The sequence below is a fragment of the Leptonotus elevatus genome, chromosome 7 (genome assembly GCF_054856555.1).
Source record: "Leptonotus elevatus isolate MCC_2025b chromosome 7, RoL_Lele_1.0, whole genome shotgun sequence".
Classification (NCBI taxonomy): domain Eukaryota; kingdom Metazoa; phylum Chordata; class Actinopteri; order Syngnathiformes; family Syngnathidae; genus Leptonotus; species Leptonotus elevatus.
In genome coordinates this window covers 7,097,106-7,115,231 of record NC_141245.1, presented here as the reverse complement: position 1 = coordinate 7,115,231, position 18,126 = coordinate 7,097,106, and the positions used below count along the sequence as shown (strand labels likewise).

The following is an 18,126-nucleotide window of genomic DNA, read 5'->3' as shown; positions in this document are numbered from 1 at the left end:
ACATTATTGTTATTATTATTAAATGTCATTATTATTATTTTTGTTATTATTGATCACGGGCTGGTGGGACCTTGTATGTTGGGTTTCAAAAGCGGATTTAATTGCAGAACAAGCGCCCTTTTGTGCTATGCCTTTAATCCAACCGGGCTGTATCCTCCACACACAGCCGAAGCGCTCGGTTATTTCCATAGCAATTCTCAATACATGAATGTCAATAGGCTATACAGTAATAAAATAATCGATATTTACCTCCTTTTTGATGCACGATGTTCCGTTAATATGTCTGTAAATTCGCCAAGAGCTAACTGCTATAGGCTATTAAAAACAAAAGCTACTTTGCACAAGATCGAAGGCCTGATGCATTGGTTGGTTTGTTAAGAATTTGTATTAAGGCTGATGTGAAATTAGACAGCAAAATCAAAGGTGAATTTAAGAATTTACAACTTCGAATTGTTTATGATTGTAGCTCATGAAACGAGGAACAATTATCAGTGCCATTTATAACGTAGTTTTTTGTGTGTAAAAATCCAACCTATTTCGAAATAGAATTCGTTCATCCTCAATATAGACAAAAAAGGTGTATGCGTGTTTATAAAATTCGTTAGCTAACATAATTTCTCTATAAGAAACACATACATATTGTACGTGCGGAGAGAGAGAGAGAGAGAGAGAGAGAGAGAGAGAGAGAGAGAGAGAGAGAGAGAGAGAGAGAGAGAGAGAGAGAGAGAGAGAGAGAGAGAGAGAGAGAGAGAGAGAGAGAGAGAGAGGTAATGGAGGGAGGGGGGAATGTGGGAGTCTACTTGGGTAAGTTCTAATTAGCCAACCACTTCTTCTCTCGCCTCACTTGTCCACTCTGCTTCCAAGCGCATCTTCTCCAACCTGCAGCCTGAAGTGAGGGACCAACTGGAACCCAACTCCACTTCTCAACATTCACCAGAGCGCACAGACGCGCACTCTTGGAACTTCATCTTGTGGTATTTTCTGGCTGGACACATCCGTGCGCATCGCATACGCACGCGACTTGGACTGGACAAAAAACCTCGCAATTACTTTATTGCGTCTTGTTAGTGAGTGGCTCGCTTTTGGATTTTGTTTTTTAGGTCGCTCTTAACCGCGACCAGGCGTAAGTAAACTATTCAAACGGGTTGCGCGTAAAGCTGTCACTTTTGCAGGTGTCGCGCAACAGGTGCATTAGCACATGAGAGCATACCGTTAAGGGACACAGTGGAAAAGAGGAGAAATAGGAAAGACTCATAAAACAGAGAGAGAGAGAGAGAGAGAGAGAGAGAGAGAGAGAGAGAGAGAGAGAGAGAGAGAGAGAGAGAGAGAGAGAGAGAGAGAGAGAGAGAGAGAGAGAGAGAGAGAGAGCCTGCAGACAAACTATTGGAGGAGGAGGCCCGTGTTGTGAGAGAAGAGGAACAAGTGAACGGGGGAGTGTTTTAAATCCCACAGGAGGCATGATGTCCTACATTAAGCAACCCCATTACGCCGTGAACGGGTTAACTCTGTCCGGCCCGGGCATGGATCTGCTGCACACCACCGCCATTGGATACCCCAGTAAGTACAGCTTGATTACTCTTAATTTTAACATTGTCGACGTGAAAAAATAAAATGCTAAAAAAAAGCTAAAAAAGCACATGAGAGAAACGTGTGATTCTTTGCTGTTATTCCGCATCCAGGAACATGTGTTCACTTGACCTATAAATTTAGCGGATTATAGAGTCAAAAAAACAATGCAGAAAAGTGTGTGAATAGAAGGCCGTTTGTTCTCACACAAGACTTAACATTAAAACTATCCGCAATCTGTTGCACTTAACACGTAACCTATATTTGATAAGGGACTGTCTTTGTATTTGGTTTTGTGCCATGCAGCCATGCTTTGTAACATCTGTCATCTAGATGAAGAGATGACAGAAGGTGTATTGGATGCCAAGGTTGGCCTTTAATACATTTTTAAATGCAGACTGCAGACGATTTTTTTCCCATGGCTTACACATTTTATTCGTTAAAAAACTCAATCACGCCGTTAATTTAGTTCAATGTAGTTCAAATTATATGTGTTATTTATGTCGAGTACTAAATAAGAAACAAAAAAGAGCGGAACGTAAACAGAAATAATAATAATAATAATAATAATAATAATAATAATAATGATGATGATGATGATGATGATGATGATGATGATGAAGTAAACAGTGATTCGATGACGGTCGTTATAATTCTCAAAGTAATGTTGGTGTTGATTTATTTCCACGGCGCAGACACCCCACGTAAGCAACGTCGTGAACGCACCACCTTTACACGCGCACAGCTGGACATCCTGGAGGCTCTTTTTGCCAAAACACGCTACCCAGACATCTTCATGAGGGAGGAGGTGGCCCTCAAGATCAACTTGCCCGAGTCCAGAGTACAGGTAACGATGCTAAATAATTATGGACACTTTTTGAACAGGCTGTAGTTGTTTATATTTATATTATTACTGTAATAAACAATAAATTATGCATTATATTAAATTAAAATTAAATTATATAATATATTTATATTATATTTTAATTTATAATTATATAAATTAAATATAGTATTAAATAATTTATAAATTAATTATATATATATATATATTATATATTTTTTTATCCATGAGGAACAGAAACTCACAAAATAATATTAATAATAGTGTACATTAAAACAAAACAAAACAAATAAAACAGCATCATCCATCAATTCATTTTCTACAGAGCTGGAGGATATCCCATCTGGAACTTGGGAAGAGGCAGGGAAGCTAAATTATGGGGGCAGTGTGGGGCACTTATTGTCAAACAAACATTAATAATCACATTCACACCTATAGAGAAGAATTTATTGTCCCCAATTAACCTAACTAACATGTTTTTGGAACGTGGTAGGAGAGCATGCTTTGATGTGCTAACTCACCCACCATGTTGCCCATGTGTAGATATAATGTAGATTAAATATAAAATAAAATAAAAAAGTGAGTTCTGAACAATCCTCACATTTCTGCAGAGATTTATTTGTATCTTTTGATGGGGTAACACTGAAGAAATCACACTTTATACCAGGGATATGGAACCCTGGTCCTCAAGAGCCACTGTCCTGTCTGTTTTCCACGTCTCCCTCCTCCAACACAGCTGACTCAAATGATCAGCAAATCAGCAAGATTCATGAACGATCTTGTTCATGAATCAGGTGTGTTGGTGGAGGGAGACGTGGAAAACAGGCAGGACAGTGGCTCTCGAGGACCAGGGTTCCCTACTACTGCTTTACACAATGAAAAGTGTAGATCTTAAATAATGGTGTAAATGTATTGTTCCCTCAAAATAACTAAAAAAACAGCTATTAATAGCTAAACCCCTAGCAACAGCCCTAAGTGAAAAGGCCTAATGTGTGTGTTTGTGTGGTCATTAACATTTTATATATATATATATATATATATATATATATATATATATATATATATATATATATATATATATATATATAGACAAACAAACTCTTCCATTTTCCTAAAATGAAATGTCATGTGACCTTGCCATCAGGTATGGTTCAAGAACCGCCGTGCCAAATGCCGCCAACAGCAGCAGCAGAGCACAGGCCAGTCCAAACCACGGCCTCCTAAAAAGAAGGCCTCCCCAATTCGGGAAACCAACGCAGAGGCCAGCGCCAACCCGGCCAACGGTCCCTACAGTCCGCCGCCGCCTCCCCCGGGAACCGCTATCGCCCCCAATCCCAGCTCTGCCAGCGCCACAGTGTCCATTTGGAGCCCGGCCTCCATCTCGCCGCTGCCAGACCCCCTGTCCGCCTCCACTACCCCCTGCATGCAGCGTACCAGCGCCTACCCCATGGCCTACACCCAGGCCCCGGCCTACAGCCAGGGCTACGCCGGTTCCTCCTCCTACTTCACCGGCCTGGACTGCAGCTCCTATTTGTCACCCATGCACCCGCAGCTGTCGGGCACAGGAGGTGCCCTGAGCCCCATCACCGCCTCCTCTATGGGCGGGCACCTCAGCCAGTCCCCCGCCTCGCTCTCCTCCCAAGGCTACACGGCCGCTTCGCTTGGCTTCGGAGCTGTCGACTGCCTGGACTACAAGGACCAAGGTGCCTGGAAGCTCAATTTCAATGCCACAGACTGTCTGGACTACAAAGACCAAAGCTCCTGGAAGTTCCAGGTCTTGTAAATAGCATCAAGTGAGGGCTTGGGAAGAAATTTGGAATCTGATTCAGAGTTGGTTGAATTGACCAAATTGCTATTGTTGATTTGACAAGTTGAGCAAAGAAATTTGGATTGGACTCATTTCTCTTTTTTCTGTTGATCCTGCGCTCAATTCGAACCATCCAAAATTCAAAATTCGGCCTGTCATTTTAAATGTGTCAAAAAAAGTTTCTTCAAAGAAAGAAAAATGGAATTGTAATGGAATTGCCATGTTTATCCCCCCCCCCCCCTCCCCCCTCAAGATGTGTCTTGTATTTACCAGCATTCATTTCTCCAATTAAGGCTGCTTTCCATCACCCGCTTTCCCAATGGGAACCATTAAGAGGTGCCGATCAATAAAGCTGCCGATTCCCCAGTAGCCTTGTTTGATGCTGACCCTTTTCAGCCTGTGTGCGATCCAAGTCAAGAGGGTTGACGGAGTCCTTGAAGTGACTGCAGTACAAACTTGTTGCCTTTGAGCATGCTTGTAATCATTAGGGGAATGGCTCGTGCATTGTTCGTTAATAGGATCAACTCTTGGGCAACAATGGCCACATTGTGGCAATTGGCACTCAGCGAATATCTCCCTCGGCTCCTTTTCGCAGGAAGTTGGCAGGATTGAAGCACTTCTGCTGTAATCTATAAATGACTGTATTGTTCTATTTTTGTGAGACATCTGATGGGCAAAATGATTGCACCAGGGAAAAGGACTGCACCTGCCCGCCCTTAGCACAGAGAGTTTGGTGTCTCTCTCTCAAAATGTCAATCCAACGTGTAAAAACGTGTTGGGTATTAATAGTATATGTATTTCATGTATCTTTTTTTGTATTAGACTTTAATATTGTTGTTTCTTTCAACATTTGTGGATTGTCAAAGTAAAAGTAAAGATCGTTGGAATTTGTTTTGAAGTTGATATTATCAGTGTAACTACTGTGATCAATATCAATGATATTATTTCTTTAGATGGCACGGCCATTACTACGATATTTTTGTTGTCTTTTTGTACATATTTAATCCTGGAAATGCAACCACGTCTCATGTATGCACTCCATGTAACGGCATCTTGTTCTTAAATCTTAGAAAACTGCCAACTTTTTACTTTGTTTTTTTTTTCTTTCCTCTTTCTTTTTTTCTGGTATCTGCTTTTTTTTTCCAACTCAGGGTTTTATCTGATAAAAGTAGCAGTAATAGGAAAAATGCTGTTAACGCTTCTTAATCTAATTTACTCTACTTTTGTCTTTTGCATAATTCATCTCTGCTTTATTTTTCTGATATGAAGGATTCTGATTATTTTGTATATTTCATTTGTCTCTTGTGTTTGTTTGACCAGTCTGCATCACTACCATGCTGTATAGCTTTCATGTTTCTGAAATATTAAATAACCTTGTGTAAACTTTGTCTGGCTTGGGCTCTTCTTCCAGCATGCTGCTGCTGCACGATCACACCATTTCTATAACATATACAGCAGGTGCAGCAATAGCATATTTGTAAGATGCACTTCAGAACTAAAGGGGAAAAGTTCAAGTCCTGCTGTGATTAAAAACAATAAAAAATAAATAAAAAGGTATATGTTGTGCTGAGCATTTGCTGCTCGCAGTCATTTTTGGTGGTCTGTCAGTAATATTGAAGAAGGGAGGCATGTTTTTGGACAGCCACTGTTTTATAAATTTATGAAAGTGTCCAGTTTCATTTTGAACAGCTCCATGTTACCGCGACAGGTAGAGAGCTCGTAGCACATACACGCAAGCTCGTAGCACATACACGCACCCGTGCAAACGGCTGACGCAACAGCGCGGCCATCTTAACCACTCGCATCTCGCGAGCAGACTGCTCTATATACTATAGGCGCCGCACGTACAGATTATAGTAGATATAGACGGCTCATAGGCTCTTAGTATAGGCCCGGGGCGGGGGGCACTTTGTATAACAAGTGGACGGTATGTGCTGCTTTGAAGGTCCCCTTTTTCAGCCTCCCAAAGCCGTTGGGCCTGCGATTGGGCCAACCCGAACTCATAAATGATAAGGATAGAGGTCTCCATAAACGAATTTATTTAAACAAAAAAGTCCAATGCATGTATAAGATGCCAACACAAACTAAATCCAGATGATCATTTCAAATTTCATAAAAGGTCAAGAATATAGAGTTCTCTACCAACTCCGTTTAAACAGTGTTGGTATAAACACAATCAAGAATGTTGAAAAAAATAATAATCTTGAAGGTTTATTTCACCTCTTGATTTAATTTATCTATATAAACATTATTTATTCTCAGTTGATTTTAACTATACAGTCACAAAGCAGGCAATAATTAACATATACAAGTATAGAATACATAAAAATAGTTTGAATGTAAGCCATCTTTGAGTACATTTTGAGTATCATTTAAGTATTTCAAGGCTGGGCCTCTTTTTTTTGGCAATGAAAATATGGTCACCCTATTTTTATGTGCACATGGTTGTAACAGCCAATGGACTACTTACTCTTTTTAGGGCCCTCTAGGTGTTCAATAACCTGCCTGACGTAAATGGTGCAATGACGGACCACTTAGATGTCTAACAACGTGCCTGACATAAAAGAAACAAACTGAGCACCAAACTGATGCTTGCATAAACGTAGTAATAACAAGGACTTTACCAGAAGAGAGAAGGCTTGGAGAATGGCGTGAGACGAAGGTAGCACACCTGGTAAATGTATATTTACTTGTTTACTGCACGAGAATAAGTGTGGCTCGGCCGCAGTCCCAGGAAAGAAATGGAAGTACTCTGTGGTGTGTCAATGATGTGGGCGTCATTCGTAAGCGAAACTGCCGTCCGTCATTGACTGACTGAAAATGTCCGTTGGTACTAACCTGATAATTGATGATTATATTGACGGACGAAACCGCACTTCTGACAATGCTTAGTCCGGTTCTGTCTATTTTTCAAAGTTTCCCGTCATTCGTTAATCGCCAACAAAACGATTGTGAATATTGATGGAATGCCCACCTCTGTCAGGTCTGCACTGACCAATCTGTACCGTGCTCAAGCACGCTTAACCAAGTTTTACTACTTTGAAATTCCAGACAGACAGACAGACAGACAGACAGACAGACAGACAGACAGACAGACAGACAGACAGACAGACAGATAGATAGATAGATAGATAGATAGATAGATAGATAGATAGATAGATAGATAGATAGATAGATAGATAGATAGATAGATAGATAGATAGATAGATGCCGAGGGTCCACTTCTGTAATCCCCCAGTGGCAGCATATGGACAGAGCAGTGCAGAGACACAGACACAGATACACTCTGGACTTAGAAATATGATTCATTTCTTTGCGAGCTCTAATCCTCTAGAAACAAGCTGGCGGCCAGTCTGCTCTGACGGCCCACTGTAATCATGCCACAGGCTGAAAGAGCTGACCGGCCTCACTATCATCCCCGCCTCCCTCCTCCCCCCCCCGCTCCACTCCCGCCATTTTCTCCCTCCTGCAGTCCAATTTCATCTTAATCGATTTGTAATCCCGATGCCGACAAACATGCACGCGCCAAGCATGAGGCTGAGCACTCATCCATATACATGTTAATCACTAGACACACATGAATATAAAATATCAATGATCTTACAATGAAGTACGCATATCGTACTTAAAATGTACTTTTGTGTTGTAATATGAACAACAAATCAATAGTTTGAAATATAGATGAGCAAAGCTCAAAGTAGACATTTCGTTACCACACCGACCACATTACTGCGATTGAAATGCCATTTAATGACAGCCATGTAAAACGCTGAGTGTCACTTTAATTCCTGTATGTGACTTTGCTAACCATAATCAAAACCATAAGTCATGAGAGAAGATTTGTAATCGTGCAGTAATGCTGCTAAATCACACCTACAGCATTGTAAGTAGGTTTGAATGATCTGCAGCTAGCAGTGCTAACAGGATCAGCATTACACTATGAATGGATCAACCAGCGACTGTCACCCTCAGCATACATGTCTGCTCAGGGCTTTGCTGCAGATTACAATTTAACACCTTGTTAATATCACTAATAGAAAAAGTCAGAGTTCAGATTAATGTGTTGCCCCAAACCACTTGGATTATGGCACTGATTGACCTCTGTACATAGATGGCCACCCACAAAGGTCATTTGGTTTTGTTTGTATGATTTCCTTGATTTTGTTATTTTGTGTCTTCATCTGGAAATCCAAAGTCGAACCTTCTTGTTTTTTTTTCACCTTTCTAAAAATGTCATCTTCTTCTTCACATTCTTTTTTTTACACAAACATGGCGCATGTTGTCTCCTTCATGCCCACTTCCTTCAGTTGGTTCATGCCACCTCTCTCTCGCAGTGTGCCCCCTCAAGCCCTCTGCTCCACCTCTCCTTGCAGTTTGTTATTTTTGCTGATCTAATTTTGAGAATGTCCCAAATCCTCTTAGTGTCCTGCTCCCTCAGCGCAACCCTAAGTGAATTAGACAGGATTACCGTCTACCTCTTCCTCCGCCCCTTCCTTCCCATCCTTCTCTCGCAATTCCTTGTCATCGCACTCATCGCTTCATCGCTATGACCAACTTTCTCTGGACAAATCTCAATTAATCAGCAGGATTAAGATATTCTCAGTATTATGATGATATAGGTCCCATTGATCTCCCAGTGACATACTGTAGCCGAGATTAATTTCTGAACGTAAAATAACCGTGAGCAAAAATATTGCGGTATCACGGTATTTATTATTGGGCAAATAAAAAAACAATAATTTCCCCCCCATAAAACATATTATTTCTAAACAAAACATAGACTATTTATAGGAAAAATGTGTAGGCCTACAATGTTAAGTTTTAATAAATAAATAAATGTTAACATTCTTTTTCAGTTTGAATTCTTAGTAAGTCACAGTGTCCCATCGTTGCTGTGCTATTTTCAGAACAGACCTGTGGGCTACTCATGTTATCCTTGTGGCCAACTAGTACCTGCTGGCACCATTTTTTTTTTAAAGTGTAACTCACCTTCCAATCAGAGTGTTGCTTCACCCCTCACTAATATTTGAAAACGGTGCTGTAAGGGGGCGTTGCCTAGAGGACTGTTGGGCTTGCGAGGGGGGAGGGGTGTGTGTGTGGTCTGGCTGTGGTTGACACCAGCAGTGAAAACTAAGATCTAAAAAATGTCTATACTGCGACAGGCTATGCTAAATAAACAAGCATAATAATGTGCTGATAAATCACTAACCTGAAAATTGGTATAAAGATGTTTGCAAAATGCTACGACTCCAAGTCCAACTCGCTAAGGAGGCGTGCACGAGACTGAGTCGGCTTTTTGCACTCAACAGTATATTTGTTTGCCACATAACCCAAAACACAGAAAATGTGAGCAGAAAATACGACTGTACCTGATGCATTGCTCTCCCTTGTTCATCTTCTGTGGTGTCTGTAATTAATAGTTGGCTAACCAGTTTAATGGCAGATTACTGCCACCAAATGGAATTGTCCTGCCACTGCAAGGAAGCCAATGTGAAGTGATGGTGGCAGGATGTTGTGAAGTATCTGAAGCACTTGATGTCAAGTTATCTCAAGATAATAAAAAAGAAAAACTGTCAAGTGATGGCTCGTATCATGAAAAACTTGTAAATCAAACCACTCGTATCTCAAGTCAACATTTGTATCGGTATTTTACTTGACTATTTGTTGTTCTGAGGACTTCTCCTACATCTGAAAACAGACATCTGTGCTTTTTACTATCTACTTTTTACCCCCCAAAAATACATGTAGACTTGTTGCATTTTTTCCAACCTCCACTAATGACACCATGATGTTAAGAAGACGTAAATAGTGTACTGATAAAATAAAAATAAATTTTTTAAAAAGGATTTAATGAATATGTACATCGGTTGAAATGTGTGAAACTAACATATATCGTTTGACAATTTTTGAGGAAAATAGGGGAAATGTGCAATTTAAAATTAAGTACCGATGGAAGGGCCGATGTCCCATTCATTTAACTCTGCAATTTTAATTTTCCAATTTTTGCTATGTAAACTCTTTTCCTCAAAATAATCAAATGATATATGTTATTTAATAAATTTTAATTATGTGCTAACGCAATATATTTTCCATCAATTGTCAAGATATATTGTCACAAGAATGATTCATGGCAAACACTGTATGTTGTTTTGTGTAAGTAATATGAGCTTGTGTTGACTTTCAGTCTTACCTGAAAATACACAACCAAGATTTTGTTGTTGTTGTTTTCATGACCCAATTTAGCAAAACGTATTGGTCATGTTTTGTTTTGCTCACATGGGTCGGTCCTGTTCATCCTGATAAAATTCAAAGTTGTGTCCTGTGGTCTTTTTTTGTCCTCTCAATATGAGCACTATTATGCAAGTTAATGAGAGAAAAATGCCCCCCCCCCCGTGCCAAGTTATCAAAATTTGTATTGAATATGACTTAGTGAGGTGATCATTTACTTGTACTTTTTCATTTTGTACTACAGCACATTTAAGTTTTTGTTTTTACTTTTACTTACTGTAGGCTACATAAAGGAATTTAATTAGTACTTAGGAGAGACCCCCCCCCCATTTATACACACACACACAGGTATCTGAACATACTTCATTACAGAGTGTGAGTACTTTTGCCTCTGCTGTTAGGCCTTGGAGGTTCAACTGTATTGTGTGTTACAACATTATTGGACTGTTTTAAGAAGTTTGGCCGCTTTTACTCGCTTTACCAGTCGAGCTCTGTTTTGTCCAAATGGACACTTTGCTGCAATTACAGCGTCAGACATGACCTTTGCATGTGTTCATGTTCAAGCCCCCTTTTAGAGTAAACCTCTGTCCTCACCCCCCGTCCACCCCCCTCCCTCCACGTTCCACTTTGCCTTCCAATGCGCCCTTCTCTCTTTGTCTCCTCATCATCTCTTTCTCTTCATCTGTGGGCCATCTGAACGACGTTCACCTCTTAATACACACACGCATTTCCTCCCTCACTTTCAGTAATTCCAGCGTTGCCTCTCTCGCTTGCGTCGCTCGCCCTAATCCAGTTTTGACCTCAATCCCGTGATGTAACGGATCATGTGATGGGGGGAAACGAGTGGGAGGAATAGAATAAGGAAAGAGGGGAACGGGACAAAAAAGTGGGGATACATGCATTAATCCTCAGAGCTGGAGCCATCGACCAATCACAAACTGATGGGATGGGTGAGGGGTGAGAGGATACCTCCATTGGGTTAGCAACTATGACAATCATGCACTCTCACTCTCATAGGCACACACGCATGCGTACATGTCCTCATGCCAGCACAGACACAATGCAAAAACAAGTCAACATGTTTGTTTCATCTGTGTGACTCAAAGGCTATTAAAGTCTTGCATGCTGCTAACAAACAACACAACAACCGCTGCGTTTGGTCACCCGATTACAAATATGTACTGAATTTGTAGTCATGCATGCATTGGTATAGCTTTTGTTATGTCTATATGAGACTAGACGCATCATTTAATATTGTATTGATTTGTTCTAAACAAAAGTCCAAAACAAGATTCAAAGTACTTAGCAAAACTGCAAATACATTTATAAGAAAACACGAGATGACAAGGACATGCCAGCGACAAGACGGGACAATAAACCAATGAGGAATGGAAGAAAAAAAGTTACTAAATACACACCTGGACAATCAAACGTGGCTGAGGGAGCTGATTGGATGACACAAGGGACCGTCACCGGGATGACAAGCACAGGTGGATATGATAAGACTTGATGAGACATGGACAAAGGTAGACAGATGGAAAATATGACAACTAAAATACAACCAAAACCAAACAAAACACTATTTATCTTAAAGATAAGGTATTGCATAGCAAATGTAAACCAAATAATCAATATCTGAACTTTTGATCAATAAAGGAAATTGAAGTTCACTGCTACAGTTTTGACTGTGGTTGTTACTTGAACTGGTCGTTAGAGGGAGCTGTGGAGGCGCATGCCACAACAGTTTTCCCTCCTCTCCCTAGTCTAGTCCATAGTAGCAGCCGGGTAACTATGAAAGAACGTAACCTCCACAACAGGGCATCGGACAGATATTCAACAGTTGATGAAAGCAACTTGCAGTTTAGTGGACACTGAGCCAAACAACTATACAGTATATTATTTAGCATCCCTCATACAGCTGTTATATTGTTTTCCTGGTCTTTATAATACTTCAGAGGAAGAGTTTTGCATATTTTACTTTCTCTCTGTACATTTACTTCATCGCTCACATTCGACATTCTATTCAAATCAGGGATGCTTTCGAGTTCAGGACTGATGAACACCCCCAAAACGCACGTGCGTACTATGCTATAGTAACCACCATTATTTGTGTCTTTTGCTGGGCAAAACCATAAAGAAAAAACACCCAAAGAAATCAGTGTGGCACAGGATGAAAGAAAGGTGAATGTAATGTAAAAGGCCAGGCTACAGGCCTATAGTGCATTTTTAAGTTCATATGTTGTTCACCCATCTCTGTTCCATCTGTTAGTCGGATTACCACAGGGCCGCTTTTATGAACTAAATCACTTGGCGGATCCGTGTTGTAACTTAGTGCCAGGCAAGAAAGAATATTATTGTCAACCAAATGTCTTTTTTTTCCCCTTTCTTTCTGGATTAAATGTATGTACATGCCATTGGCTATATGAAGCGGATCTGGTAAATCTGAGGGTATGTTACTCACAAATGCAGCAATCAAGTAAAAACAAGAATGTTTTTGTAGTTTAATGTCGGCCCTACAGTCTGAAACCATATTTTCACAATTCCAACCATATGATTATTATTAATAATAATAGTCATAATAACATAACAACTACAACAACAATAATAATAATAATAATAATAATGCATTTTTATTCAAAGGTGTGACATGTGTCTTTCTTAAACTCATAAAATACTCTAGGATATTTCAAATCTGATATTATACAATTGTAGAATTGTATTAAAAGGAAAGGGGTGCCAAATGACCGAATTTCACTTAAGCCATCAGAAAATTATTTATTGTTTGTTCTTAGCAACGCATAGTGACCAGCAAAACAATACCATTATATGTGAGAAGGGACTATGATGCTGTGTATCCGCCTGTTACCATTCATACAACAGAATAAGTTATGGCTTCCTGCAAGTATATCACTATTGTGTTCAATTAACTCCTTCAGGGATACTGGTCACTGACTCACTTTCACCTATATATGAATGTATTAAAAAAAAAAAAATCTTAAAAATCCTGATGTGGAGGTTTTTATTTAACATCTTCCATCCATCCATCCATCCATCATCTGAACCGCTTATCCTCACGAGGGTCCTGGGTATGCTGGAGCCTATCCCAGCTGTTTTCAGGCAGTAGGTGGGGTACGCCCTAAACTGGTTAACAGCCAATCGCAGGGCACACACAGACGAATAACCACTCACACTCACAATCTTCTGTTAAAAAAACATCCTGTTCTAAAATAAACCTCCATTGTTTAGAATCGTGTCATGTCAATGAGTGTGTGTGCCATGTTACCAGTTGACTACTCGTTTGTCCTACAATGAAAACGGTTAATCCCTGACAGACCCCCAATCCCTTATGTCTCATGTCCCCAAGAACCCCCTCCCGTGCGCTCTTTGTGATTTATTTCACTACAATAATCTCAGTGGACCTTCATGTAGTCTAAACCCACTCAACCCCCAGCCGCTCCCTCCTGCTTCTCTCACAAATACCCTCACCTCCAATCACTTTACATGCAATTCCCTTACTCTTCCTATATGGCACATTTCGGAATGTATGCACTGGAACTGCAAGATCTCCACGTGCAGATGATGTCAAGTTGTCCGCTGAGAATGGCCACTTGGAAACCGCTTTCCACCCCTAATGGGATCGTGCGTCCATGAGTGACAACCCCCGAATATTTCTAAAGTGAGCTCAGCAGCTTCATGAGGGGTAATTTGCCCTTTGCCTCTCCAGTAAAATGGTGCTGCTTTCAATATTCCATGATGTATTTTTTTATTGAAGAGAAAGAAAATAAGCATTAAATATATATTCCTTGAGCAACAAAGGATGTGGCAATCGGAGATCGACTTCAACTGGAAAATCCTATTCACATTGATTCATTGCTTCACCACCTTCAACCCATCAAACTCCCCCCACATTGTACCCCACCAAACTCTATGCCCCCTCCTTCCTTGTGTACCAGTTGTGTACTAATCTGTCCCCAGCCTCTCAACCCGCCATACACATATCTCTCTCCTCCTCAACATCCGAGCCTCTTTTCCAATAGGACCCCAGCACCCCCACAACTCTCTTCAACCATACTCCACCCCCCCCCCCCCCCCGTCTACCAATCTGAGCACTGTGTTAATCTGGTGCTGCTCTGATGGTCAGCACTTTGAGCAGCAGACAGACAGATTGGCTGTAATCCCCTGAGTGCCACAGATGGAGGGCCAGCGCACAGACCTTGGGGAAGGTGAGCGCTCTGTTGTACACGTGAATGCACTGCCCGCACACACAAACAAAGAATTCCCATTAAAAACGAAATATGTATGCATGTCCTTTATTTACACGCATGGCTGCATTCAGTCAATTATAAAATGAGGCAGACGACTGACGTCAGCGTCATGTAACTACATCATCAATAAACCAGATATAGTAGTGTTCATGTTGTAAGTTATTTGGTGACTGTGGAGAAGTAAGGCTTGATACCTTGATGACTTTAACATACAAATAATCGTATTTTACTGTATTGTGTAAAAACATTGTCTCACATTTCTGTACTATGTAAAAATTGTACAATAAAACTTCAAGGGAACCCAGTTTGTCTTTATTCCCATTGGTCAGCTCTTAGGCCCCGTCCACACGAAAAGACAGTTTCAATGTATCCTCACAAGTTTCTTACCATTTAGGCCGTTCGTCCACACGATGGCGCGGTTTTGGAGTTTGAAACTGATCACTTTTGAAACCGGGCTCCAGAGTGGAAAGATTTCAAAACGCGCCCCGTACGCGTCCGTCTGGACACCATATGCAGGATACTCCTCCAGCGATGACGTAATGGTCGCAGCTCGATGACGACGCATTGACGCAGATTGATGACGTATGCGCCAATTCCCGTGTGACTGCGCGCGGACCGGCATTCTGTCAACAACAGACGGATAGCCGTGTCGTAGTCGTTTTGTGCAGTCTCCTTAACTTGCTTATGCAGCAAAATATTTTGCTTCTTTATTCCCACGTTCAACAAGTGGTTTTGTACTTGAATCACCCGCCATTGTCTCTTCTCCTGTGTTCGTCTTTTTCATGTTGTTTTGATACATGCAAAGCCATGTTTATTCTGTAGATTGCAATAAAGTTTGAAAAAAAAAAGTGTTTGTCTTCTTCTACGCTTTCCGTTAACTCCCTGTGGCTGCGCTACAGCGCCACTCCAGACTTGGCATATACATTACAGCCGTTAAACGTCCTCAGCGTCTTCTTTTGGACACACGCAAGTCTTGAAATGCTTCTGCGTGTACGAGATTTGTTTGAGGAACCAAGCCGGCTTTGCTTCTGTCTGGACGGGGCCTTTATTCCCATTGGTCAGCTCTGAGTCAAATCTGTCTTGTAAAACAGCTGGATTGTCTTGGCCACTGTACTGCAGCTCAGTTTCGGGTGATGGCAAAATCTTCTTATTAGCCTGGGCCATCTTTATTTATGACAACAGTTAGTTTTTTTTTTTAGATCTTCAGAGTTCTTTGCCTTGAGGCGTGATGTTAAACTTTCAGTGGCCAGTATGAGAGTGTGAGAACTTTAATACCATATTTAACACACCTGCTCCCTATTCACACCTGAGATCTTGTAACACTAACGAGTCACATGACACTGGGGAGGGAAAATGAGTAACTGTGCTCAGTTTGGACTTTTTCACTTAAGGGTGTACTGTACTTACTTCTGTGGCCAGGGATTTGGCTATTAATGGCTGTATTTTGAGTTATTTTGAGGAAACGATGAATTTACACTTATATAAGCTTAACACGGACTGTTTTTCATTGTGTCATTTCTTCAGTGGTGTTCCATGAAAAATCTCTCTCTCTCTCTCTCTCTCTCCCTCTCTCTCTCTATCTATCTATCCATCTATCCGTCTATCTGTCTGTCTGCCTGTCTATATATATATATATATATATATATATATATATATATATATATATATATGTGTGTCATACACACACACACACACACACACATGGGCATCTATCTGTGTGTGCGTGCACACAGATGCCCAAGCATAACAACAGGATTAAAGTGTGGTGTTTGATTAGAATGTTTGTTTGTCTCTGTGTATTTCATTGTAATGAGCATATAAGGCCGCAGAGACCTGTGCAGAGAGAGCGCATGTTTGTGTCTTTCATTGTAATGAATATGGCTGACGACATGGCTTTATCCTTTTTAATCAAGGAAGTGGAATGATGAAATGAAATAATGTTGTGGGGACATGCGTCAACCCAGGTAAGGGATATAATGTACATTGAAAGATCAGTTTCTCCCTAAAGTGTACAAGTCAGTGATAATTTCTTTGTTTTTGTTTGAATGTGTGTGGGTGTGAGTAGAACAAAGGTGCATAGGATCAAATAAGAAATAAGCATAAGAATTTGAAAAAAAAAGATCCCTTTCCTTCCCATTGTAGCCCCAGTGAAAACAAACTCAATCTCCTTTTTCTCAACAAACCCTGGTAAAGCCCTCAGCTCCTGGCAATGAAATCAAACAGCAATAAAACCGTTCTTACCTAGAAGAGACTGAATTCTCCCTCACATGGATGCCGGTCATTGGGAAACCCTCTGGAACTGGGCCTAAAGGTGGTGCTTGATGGCAAATGCTGCTCCCATGGAGCCGGGCACAGTCCGAAGAGATAACGTCTTCATTTCCATGGGCTCACCACCTGTGGAACGGGAAAAGGGTGTTAATGACAGAAGAAGGTGGGGACCTTGCCAGTCCGAATCCTGACTACAGAAGCCAAGGTGGTTCAAAAGCTCCTTGGTGCCAGGGCCATGGGGTAAATGAGTTTCTAATGGCTCTGGATGTTGTTGGACTCTCTTTGTTGACAAACCTCTGCAACATCATATGGACTTTGAGGACATTAACTCTAGATTGGCAGACCAGGGTGGTGGTCTCCCTTTTCAAGAAGGAGGACTGGAGCATGTGTTCCTATTACAGAGGCATCACACAACTCAGCCACCCTGGTATGGACTATTCGGGGTTTCTCAAAACGAAGTTATGCTGGAAAGTCAAATCTCAGATTCAGGAGGAGCTGTGTGGTTTTCATCTCGACCGTGGAACAGTGGATCAGGTCTACACTTGTTGCAATCTTCAGCTTTCACAATGTGAGGAGGAACAACAGTCAGCAGTGCACCTCCGAATCTGAGGTAATGGTCCTAGTGCCCTCTCCTGGTTAGGCATAAGAATATACTTAAAGTGGAGGACTTGTCCAAGTGAGGGAAGACTAGAGTTGGAGCTCGATAGGCGGGTCGGTACAGTGTCTGTAGTGATGCTGACCCTGAATTGATCTATTGTCCAAGGAGTGAACACTCTCAAATGTACTGATTGAGCAACATCCCCACCCACCTTATACGGTCACGAGCTGTGAGTCGTGACAGAAAGAAGAGGTCCCAGCCCCAGGGTTGACGCAGAACACGCTGGTGACTTTTGTCTCCCGGCTGGCCCAGAAACGCTTTAGTAGGGGAAGTAAACTGCTAGTCTAACCTAATGGGTAAGTCTCTTACTGCCATCTAGTGGCACATATGTAAATTGCCCACAAATGACTGTTGACCAACAGTACACACAGTACAGTAGCTTGGCTCAGTGAGTCTGCCAAATTCAACCCTGAGCACAAGAGTTTGAAATTTTGCATAGTCCAGTAGCAATCTTTGCCCTACCCATACTAACATTTGTTTGAAAAAACAA

The 18,126-nt window shown here is 41.2% G+C and overlaps 1 protein-coding gene across 1 annotated transcript; it reads left to right on the top strand.

Annotated features, from left to right (window-relative positions):
- The first annotated feature begins 824 nt into the window (after window positions 1-824).
- Window positions 825-5,603, top strand: LOC147170692 (homeobox protein otx5-like). Its single transcript, XM_086081081.1, has 3 exons — window positions 825-1,557; window positions 2,262-2,413; window positions 3,555-5,603. Exons 1-3 carry the CDS (start codon window positions 1,458-1,460, stop codon window positions 4,191-4,193), a joined length of 891 nt encoding a protein of 296 aa, XP_085937207.1. The 5' UTR covers window positions 825-1,457; the 3' UTR covers window positions 4,194-5,603.
- The last annotated feature ends 12,523 nt before the right edge of the window (window positions 5,604-18,126 follow it).

Bases quoted from the DNA above. Each gene is read 5' to 3' on its own strand.
- LOC147170692 (XM_086081081.1), top strand. From the start codon at position 1,458: ATGATGTCCTACATTAAGCAACCCCATTACGCCGTGAACGGGTTAACT. The intron at 1,558-2,261 runs GTAAGTACAGCT...TCCACGGCGCAG, and splicing joins CACCGCCATTGGATACCCCA to ACACCCCACGTAAGCAACGT. The intron at 2,414-3,554 runs GTAACGATGCTA...CCTTGCCATCAG, and splicing joins TGCCCGAGTCCAGAGTACAG to GTATGGTTCAAGAACCGCCG.